The 10,776-nt window shown below is 35.6% G+C and overlaps 1 protein-coding gene across 1 annotated transcript; it reads right to left on the minus strand.

Annotated features, from left to right (window-relative positions):
• Positions 1-2,425: 2,425 nt before the first annotated feature.
• LOC129424244 (beta-1,3-galactosyl-O-glycosyl-glycoprotein beta-1,6-N-acetylglucosaminyltransferase 4-like) lies at positions 2,426-4,155 on the minus strand. The gene has a single exon (XM_055180846.2). The coding sequence runs from the start codon at positions 3,701-3,703 to the stop codon at positions 2,426-2,428; it is 1,278 nt and encodes a 425-aa protein (XP_055036821.2). The 5' UTR covers positions 3,704-4,155.
• Between the last annotated feature and the right edge of the window lie 6,621 nt (positions 4,156-10,776).

Below are 10,776 nucleotides of genomic sequence, written 5' to 3' on the forward strand. Positions count from 1 at the left end.
GTGGAGCTGGAAAATGAGCATATTTTCAAAGAAGTGGAATGTCCCTTTAAGGATTGTTCACACTTGTAATTTAGAAGCGGGGTTATCCCTAAAATTAACCCATTGTTATGAAACCCTGCTCTGAAGAAGGGTTAGCACTGCTTTTGTGGGGTTAGCACCGCTTTGGTGGGGTTAACCTCGCATTGCGGTGCCAAAAGCATGCAGTGTGAAACGACCCCAATTAAACACATCTAAAGCAGCTAATCAATGTGTTCAGGGTTGCTTGAGAATTACAGTCAGGTGTGCAGTAGCTGAGTTGGAGACTCCTGACCCAGGGTTTAGGAGTGTGAAACATCATAATACCTTATCGCTAAAGCTCTGGATAAGGATGAACAGTGTGAAATGTCTAGCATATAACCCACACTGTAAAAAAAATCCGTAGAAATTGCAGCTGGGTTTCCGGTAACTTACCATAGATTTAAATTTATGTTTTTTACTGGCAACATTTTGTTCAAAGTTAAATGAACAATAAACATTTACAAGTTTTTGTCTTTACAGAGTAAAACTAAAAAAACAGCATCAAGCAAAACATTCTGGGAAACAACATTTCTGACACACCCACCAAACAAGAGAAAACGCTTCTAAAACCTGTTGCATTCCGTTGCACACCGTTTCCAGGAAACATGTCGTTCAACACGGAAACCGTAGCAAAACGTTGTGCACCGGTGTGAGATTGAACGTGCCCCAGATCTTGGTGACCTACCTGAAAATGCTCAAGACAGCACTATATACTTTTTTCACAGCTATTTGAAAAATACAGTAAAGTTACACATTACTGTATTTAGTGAGGTAACTGAGTACAAGACACTGAATATGTTTCACATTTTTACTGCAAATGCTCTTTGCGGATCTAGTTTGTTCACAGCATTGTGCAAAAGAAAAAATACACCCTTATTTACAACAAACATAAAGTCCCGTTGGGTAGAGCTGTGCACAACTGTAAACAATATTGCGGTACATTTTGGAACTGAACATACATAGTACTGATCATTCTTGCAGATACAAATGCTCCTCTCTGTCTGCCACATAATTTCAGAAATTGTTGAATTTAGGAGACATTTTCAGGGAAAAAAGATTTTAAAAAATTATTTTGACAATGACATGAGGACTAGTTTTATATGGAATGACTATTCAGCATTCACAAGTATAGTTAATTTTGACTGACATGACATAAGCAAATATAAAACAGCAGAGAGTTGTATGAAGATGCATGTCCAAAAGCATTTGCAATCTATTTAAAGGAATGAGAAACTGCTACTATGATGTGCACAAATAACTAAATGTTGTGGAGGTTGAACTAACTGTTGTGCAAACGTAATGTGATGTAAGAAATGCACCAAAGCGACTTAGTAAAACTGTAACTTGTATGCTTGTCTTGTAAGTTCATGATTAAAAATGAAAATAGACCAACCTATAGTGGAACTTTTTGAATTTTTCCTCTCATTTTGTATAATAATAATAATCATCATCATTATCATAAATTATTATAAATAAGCATTGAAGACCAAAATAAATATCTGAAGTTGTATCTGATGTCCACAAGGGGTCCTAAATGGAGAAAAGCATGTCACTTGCTCAAAATGGATAGTTAATTCCTCAAAAGCAAGTATTCATGTCAAAGAAAGTGTCAGTGTCATCAAGATGAAAAGTCCTGATAACATTGTTTATGAACAAGATAGTCAAATGGCTTTGTCATCTTTTCATTATGACAGTTTACTCTACAAATGTTTTCCAAAGCAAAAAAAGATAATGTGGCTTTTTACAATGAATATTGTTGCATTGAAGGTTAGTATATTTTTATATTATGTGCATTTATACACCTAATCTGAGGCCTACTAGAAAACTCTTATTTTTTTATGACAATTTTCAATGCCGGTTGCGACAAGATCTGCTGACTCTGCAGCTGTCTTTGAGAATCTGCTAAAAACATCCAACACCTCACTTGTCGTTTTTATTTTTATCTTCTGTCATTAAAAAAACTAACCCTTTGGCTATGTATAGTGTGCTAGACTTGTTTAGACTAGTTGAATGCACTTACTGTATGTATTGCTGTTCTTGTTATGCTCTAATTGCTTCTATTGTTACCATTGTAAGTTGCTTTGGACAAAAGCGTCTGCTAAAATACTAAATGTTAATGTATTGAAAACTGCTGAAAAGCACTAACCAATGGTGTTGACTGATGAAATTGCACGATTTGTTTTAAAGCATATTAAAAACAGTGTAGTAAGGTAAAATTAAATTCACAAAAATATAAAAAAGCCCACTCAACAAACTTCTATGCCCAAAGATTTCAAGTTTTCATGCATTATGTTATTTACTAAAAACTGCTAAAAGCTTAACTTTTAACAGTAACAGTACTTTTAACTGCAGAAAAATACAACCATCATCATACAGACATCAGCTGTTTTTTTAAAAGCTTCTCTTCTAAACATTCAATAAGAATAGGATCCACCTTTGGGTCCACTTTATTAACAAACCAGTGACCATAGTCAAGAAGCCATCTGAGCTCAGCAGCACCAAAAATACACACAGTCCGTACATGTTTCCCAGTGCATAGTGGGTAAAGTTTCCCTTCTAAAAATTTCCACTTCACCAGACGGGTTTTACTTTTCAGTAGTGAAATATCAGGGTAAGATCTTGGCACCTCTCCTGGTACTCCAGGCACCCGAACAAGAGTTCCCCAAAAATGTTCATCAGGTGAGTATGTGTCCTCAGACCAAACGAAAAAATCTCTGACTAGAGAACTCCACTGAACAAAAAGTACAAATTCCCATGAGAGTGTAAAGTATGCACTGCCCACAAACATTTCGATTTTATGAGGTGGTGGAGGCTTCGCCTCAGATGTTCTGATAGGAAATGAATAGTATTCAGATTTGTTATTTTTCAGGGCATAGTGGAAACTCCAGCGCACCTTTTTATTTCCAGGTCGCTTGCTCTCCACCATGTTCTTGCCATTAAGCATCTTTAGATCTGACACCAGTTCAGCATTGGTTCGCAGTGGAAAGTCCTGACCACACAGATTGATGACATACTTCCATTTCACCTCCGACTCCAGGAGATCAGACAGACAATTAAGATCTGCTTTGAGGCGTGAGATGCCTGCATACTGCACCCTCTCCAGTTTTGAGGCAATGAAGACGTTAGGGATGCAGCGGGCCAGACCTTGTATCGCTGAAATAAAATCATCTGAAGACTTCAGGTCATAATGTATGCAATAAACATTATGTGGCATATAAATGGCCCTTAGCAACCTTTCCACAAGATCTGCATTCTTGTGAACGACCAGAGAGTAAGCAAGAGGAAATACACGCTCAGACTCAGAGCCTTGTACCGCACCATAACCCTTTGATGTAATAAACCGATCACAATCAGAGGTGGCATTCACAACATTCATGTCAGTTGGACCCACATAGCTTTTGTTTTTACGGACAAATACAGATTTTTCCACTTCCACTGGTTTCATGTCATATATTGCAGAACAATTAATGCCATATTTTACTGTCAACCGTTGTCTGTCAAACACTCCTGTTGTCCCAGAGGTATTAAGGCAGCAGTCGTCTTCATTCACTCTTAAAAATATGACTGTTAAAGCACACATTAGGAGTATTAATATCATATAAACAAGTATGAACCCTCTGATGTGCTGACAGCACAGTCTTCTCATTCTGTATGGAAAAAAATAGAGGATTTGTACTTAGCAAGCAAAATTCATGTCTTGCACCTGGTTTTACCCCTCTTGTGTACGGCGCATTCCTTCGTGGCCCCCCAAAGAAAATGTATGACAAAAAACTGTCTTTTAATTAAACAAAACATGAATGGTACGAAGTAGTGCCGTTGGTTAGTTGCCTTATTTTTTTAGGTTTAATTCCACAGAATTCATGATAAATTAATTTATTTTATAAAATGTCATAAAACTGGGGTCCCCCTGGCACCATCTCGCGGCCCCCAGTTTGAGAACCACTGGGTTAGGTCAAATGCCCTTGTTTATTGTACAATAAGGGAGATTGACTCAAGCCGCTGCAATGGCACAGCAGGAGCAGCATTGCAGTGTTGCCAGATCCCTTTATTAAAATCCTCTTTAGACGTAGTGTTTAGTATCTTAGCATTTAATGTGACAATTTTAAAGTGATGAGTAGGTTTAGGGATATCTCTAGAAAGACAATTTGAACTTATTTTATTTTTGTTTGTTTTTGTACTAATATCTGGCAACATGGGATGACCAGTTCCTAAACTGACAGTAATCAAATAAGGCACATCATTCAGCGTGAACAGGTTATTGCTGACAGATCACAAGACACTGGTAGACACTGGTTGAAGTAGAAATTACATCTGAAAATTTTCTCACATTTTTACAAAATATGCAGAAGTAATTAAATACATATTTAATTAATTCAAAATACTGGCCATTTCTGGTATTAAGGCCTGCTGTAGTAAACTATAGTCAAATTCTGAGATACTATAGTGTTTTATTTATCATATTAAATATTCAAGAATGCTATGGTATTTACTACACTTTATTAGTTCAATAAAGCAAACACAGAATATTGTAGTGTACATTAAAGTGCCCATTTTATGACTGCTTTTCCACAAGTTAAATAGGTGTATGAGTTCCATAAAGCATGTTTCAAAAGTTGTTTGCTCGAAATAGCTTGTAGGAAAAGATTGTTACCCATCTCTAGGAGCCTCTGTTTCAGGGCAGTTCAGATTGTGCCGTTTTGAGCTAGTCATTACATATTTATGAGCTGCTGCTCCTTTGATCACGCCCCACTACTAAGTCATGTGCGCGTGCATAGTGATATCATGAGCAGTACAGACCATACTGTGTTATTATTTTATATATTATTATTATTAACGGTTTATGTTGTCAACAGATAAATCATGCAGAAAAGTATCACTAATAAGTACACTCCAGGAGAAGAAACTCATGACACACAATGATTCCAGAGTCAATTGTGAAGTAGCAGTCTCAACAATAAACTCGTTTTCCCTGGACAATGTTAACATATTCCCGTTATAAAACATTTTCAAACGCATTATTTTCGCAAATTACAGAAATTAAGACCCAGCGGGGGATGTATACTGCTTGTGGACCGCGTACTAATTGCTAGAAGCTAGCGGGAGGTCCGGACCGTAAAGTTATAAGAGGCTCGGGGGTTAGCCTCGTCAGAAAAGCCGGGGCGGTAAGGCTCGGTCTCGGTTAGTTTGGCAAAAAACTTTTAGTTTGGCAAAGCACTATTACTTAGTTCTTGTAGAATTGTAAAATAAAGCCGTTAAATATTTTTTTAACTTTCGAAACCACGCTGTAAACTATCTAGCCTGCAAAACTATCTATATAGCCTACTGTTTACAACCAATTTTAACATCACTATACATTTAAAAGGTATAATTTACGGGATTAGCATCAATGTACAGTATGAGGTGACTTCTTACCTTTTGTGTTGATACAACGATCGCGAATCAAATCCAGTCTGTTTTAGATGTGTGAATGATCCATGAAAGTCCAATAAAATACATCCAATGACCATTTTTGTCCACAAATGCGTATAATCCGTGAAATATAGATACATAGTCTGTTGTTTACATCAGATTTCGCATGAAGGTCTTATCGCCTACAATATGATGACTATTTGTGTCGTAACACACTGTATATAAGATTACTTCGGGTTCCAATAACCACGCGTTAAAACTTTGTTTTTAAAAGTAGGTGGGAGTATAATCCATATCCAAATAGCGCTGTTATTTCAGTGAGACATGATAACAGCAGGGTATCAGCGAAGTGACGGACTGCTCTGTGCTCTCTAGTTACCTGGTGGGTGGAGACCTGCGAGTGGGTTGGTGGGCGGGAAAATTCAAACTGGAGGTGACGAAACGGTTAGTTACGTAACAACGGAGCTGAGTTTGAACTCGCGCAGTCTGAGACTCAAGGCAGAGGACATCCAGAAACCTGTATCTCACTCAAAACAGCATGGATGGATTTTTTTTCCAAATTTGTATGCGTGTGGGAGCATCAGAGACACAAAATAACACCCCAAAACCCAGAAAAAGTGAGTTTTTCATAATATGGGCACTTTAACAAAGTGTAGTGATTATTATAGTATACTACAGTATGCTACAATTTGCTATACTATAGTAAATACTAAGTATACTACAGTATTAACAGCAGCTTTTCAATTTACTGCACTCTAAAAAATGCTGGGTTATTTTCACCTCAGCATTGGGTCAAAAGGGACGAGCCCAGCTATTGGGTTAAATTAGCCCAGGAATTGTTTATCTTTGATCCAACAATGGATTAAAGAAAAAATAACCCAGCATTTTTTTAGAGTGTATAATTAATACAAAGTACAAAGTATTTTAACATGGAACAGTATAAACGTAACTGGACAAGATTTACACTAAGAAGCCTTAACTTACCTAAATCTGCTGTGCACCTATGCATCTAGAGAAGCTGAACGTCTGCAGTAAGCAGAGGTGGAGTCATCATGTCATAAAAAAGGAGGATGGGGAATTTTATTTAGAAATCTACATACTGCTGACATCTCATATTTGCTGCATGATAAGGAGATGCTACAGCATCAAAAACAAGTGCTTTGGTGTTCTTTGAACTACCTTGTGTAACTGGTTCGCAAGTTTTTTTGTAAATAAAAGGTACAAATACCCATAGAGGTCATGCAGGTGCTGGTTAGTCTGAGGGGTGCATGTTGAATCTACATGCTTTCTTATATTAATTATCTTAAATTTAGCTACATTTCTGACCATTTCATGTGTCACACTTTATTAGTGTCTGTGGTGTTATGTTGATAACTTGCAGATCTGACCTATTTTAAATAAACAAATAATTTTGATTAATTATATATTAATCTTAATTATCCAAAATGTCCCCTGATCTTAAAATCATCATGATGGTAGCCTCCATTTTAGAAATGTCTTGATTTTGGCTAATTTGCCTTAATGTTTTCCTGGTAACACAACCCTTAAAAAAATGCAGCATGAAGTTAAAAGAACTTTGTTTTGCAAGTCAATTCAACCTACTATTTGTAATTAGTTGATATAACTTATAAAAACAAGAAGAAATGGTTTACCTTAATTTAAGTTAAAGTAACATAAAAATGTATGTTAACACAATTTTCTACAGTACACAGACTCCATAGTAATTCCACAGACAATATACAAAAAAATTAAAATGTTTTTCCTAAACAAATTTTACAAACATTTTTACAAAATTCTGCCTCTCATTTGCCACCCCAATTGCGGAAAGACTCTGGAGTCTGGAGTAACAAATTCCCAACAATGACCTACTGTACACAGGAGTCATTGGAACCGCTTTACCTGAAGGAGTTATGATAATGCAACCGTGATAAAAAAAAGTTTCCCCAAAGACTACATGAAAAGATTTCATTAAGAAGTTGGGTAATGTATAAAGACTTCATACCTATTTCATTGTTGCCTGGATTGTTGTGCAGTGCAACATTGCTGTCATTCTTATCATTTAAAAAACACAGCTTGATTGTTAAATGTCCCTAAAGCAAAGCATTTAAATTGTAAGTTTAAATAAAAGTCTAGTAGATGAATTGTTACAGCAACACTGAAAAAAATGATTCATTGAATTTAATAATTTTTTTAAGGTAAGTGGTTGCAATTAATTTATTTAAGCTAGATTTAAACAAAAAAGATCAGTAACAAAGTAAAATATAAAACTTTTGTTTAAATGTAGCTTAAATAAATTGATTGCAACCACTTACCTAAAAAAATTATTAAATTCAATGAATCATTTTTTTCAGTGAAGATAAAGTGAAATAAGATGTAAACATTAGACCTCAAAACAAAACATAAAGGAGGACTTTATTCACAATTTCTCAGTTTTATCACTATAACCGGATGAGGCTGTGTTTTTGTTTTGTTTACTTTTACTCCAAAACATTATAACAATAAACCTAACATTTCATTGGAGTAATATTAAAGTTTTTTTATTTAAATGAATGACTTTGCTGCCTCTTTGTCTCTCAGCCAGGTGAGTCAACTGAGAAAGATACAAAACCAGTTAGCAGAAATGAAAAATATGATTAATACGTCGTAACAACATACAGTTTGCTTGAGAAAGAGCCGAGTCATTGTATCTCAATTAGGATAAAACCGGCAGTGGGCGGGGTTTAACCGGAAAGTTTGCTGCAAATGCTATCATAGGGCAATGCATTTTGGTGACTAATAATTCATACGACCACATTCATGCATTTTTGCATGATTTGCTTTGGTTCCTGTGACGTTGGGGTTAGGGTTGGGGTTTTGTTATTGTTTTAATGAATGTTCGATTTATTTTAGTCAACTCTTAAAATACGTACAAATTCTCGTAAGATCAGACTTTCCAAACTTATAAGTGTTGTTCTGCTGAACACAAAGGAAGATATTTTTAAATAAAGCAGTTTTGACACACACAAAACTGTTCTGAATTGTGCCTTAATGTTTCCAGGTGCATGACTGGCAGGTGGCAATAAACTGATAGGTATTTATACCACTTATGTTCTGTGTCTGTAAGTTGAGTTGTTATTGTGATCAGCAAGCATGATTGCAAATGAGTAATGTTGTCGGAGCCATCTTTAAAATAAAATAGGATAAGGTTGTATTAACACAACAAACCCGTTTGTACTTGTACAGCTTATGTGGGTGAAAAGCAATAGTGCTAGTATTTCTAAGATATAATTTATCAAAAAGTTCAATTTAATTCAATTCAAATGTATTGATATAGCATTTTTATGATTGTTCTAAAGCAGCTTTACATTGCATAGAAACAAAGAAAACACAGAAAAGCAAAGAAAAACAAAAGCATGCCAGCCAACATGGCGACAAACTTGGTCAAGGGGTATGAAGTCAAAACTTATAAAAAAAAAAACATGTGAGAAAACCAGCCTTAGCAGGAAGGGCGAGTTCTCATCTGACACAGTACAACTACAATCCATTACAAGAGGACAATGACACAGTGTCTTGTTATATAAAAATTGCCAAACGTGACAGAAGTGCATATGTTACGAGTTACCCCATGTATGGGGATAATTGTATGTTGTAACACTGGTTAGAAACTTATTTTTGGACACAAATAATTCAGTGCAATTCTGTCTATATACTAGAGGTGAAAATTTTTGTTTGTACATTTGTCTATAACAGATATATATCCATAGACCCATTCCTTATCTAACCATTCTTTTATTAAGGATTGATACATATGGAAAGATTTTTTAAAAGCACTGCACAATTAGACAAAAATCATAATTGTCCATTTTTTTCTTTTGATATATTTGTTTTAAAGTCATGAAGCCATCTTGTGGTCAAATTACGCAGTTGCAAGAGAAAAAAAAGTAAGAAAAAACTGAATGCGAACTATATACCTTTCGGTGAAGAAACAATTAAATATTTATGTGGTTTGTAAAAACGTTTGTAGCATATGTTTTACGGTATAAGGATGTGTTGAAAGGGTGTGAACTATACACCACACCTAGTCCAGGGGCAATATATGTACGTGAGTGGAAGTGCATAGGTGTTTATTGTTGCAAATTAACAAATATTGGACACCAGTCACAAAACCAAGGGATGGACCCCTTACAACACCCCACCTCACCAAACACCCACGACAGCTTTATTTTCACTATTATTAGTTTCACAAAAGTGAATGTGTATATTGAGAGGGTCAAAAAGACCCAGTCGGACAAAAGTGGACAATGTAGCCCTCTTGTAGCCAAATTGCGCAGTTGCATTTCTAAAAACCTAAGAGAAAAACTTAAGAAAAATCTGAGTGAGAAATACATTTGGAAGGTTGTTTACCCATCAGTGAAGAAAAAATATTTTTGTGGTTTGTAAAAACGTTTGAAGCATTTGTTTTATATGTGTCGAAATCAAGGTGTGAACTACACCACACCTAGTCCATGCCATGATTAGAGTGAGAATGAACCCAAGCGCAGACAGATGGAAAACAAAGATGATTTTATTTATAATTAAACAGAAAGAAACAGAGTCCACATGTGCAAAACACATACTGTAAAACAGTGTTTCTCAAACGTTTTCAGCCCAAGGACCACTTTATCTTCCAGTTTTTTTCTGAGGACCACCTAACAGAATCCCACTCTAACACGCCCCCCAAAAAAACGACAAAATAGGAAGGATAAGCTAAATTTAAGTTTAATATGCAACTGTTTCAAGTAAAAAACAATTTTTTTAAAAACAAATGCAATGCTATGTTCAGAAATTATTATATTAATTTTATTTCATTTGAATGTGAAATGAGTTATAAGCTTAATATGAACAACAAACTGCACATATGAAAAAAACCCCCACAATTAAACATTGTATAACAGCCTAGGTCCCACCTAATGTCATTCCAAAGAGCCATTAGTTTAAAACTGAGGTGGTGGGTATATGAAGTCTATGGTTGTAACTATGGTAACAATAAAATGCTGAAAAAAATGTACCCTTAATGTCACATTACCAAAGTCACAGAACCCAAGGATGAGCCACTCACAACACCACAACTCACCAAATACCCAAGACAGATTTATTTTCACTATTATTCATTTTTTATTTTCACAAAGTATATATTGAGAGGTTCAAAAGTCACTACAGTGATGGACACTGAAATTTTGACAATGGGTCGTGTCTTGACTTTTTGGGGCTGTTTACACTTGGTATTAAGATGTGTTTTCATCGATCGGATCACAAGTGGACGAGAGAGACACATTAGCCTACGTTTACACC

This window comes from Misgurnus anguillicaudatus, chromosome 9 (genome assembly GCF_027580225.2).
Source record: "Misgurnus anguillicaudatus chromosome 9, ASM2758022v2, whole genome shotgun sequence".
NCBI classification, from domain to species: Eukaryota; Metazoa; Chordata; class Actinopteri; order Cypriniformes; family Cobitidae; genus Misgurnus; species Misgurnus anguillicaudatus.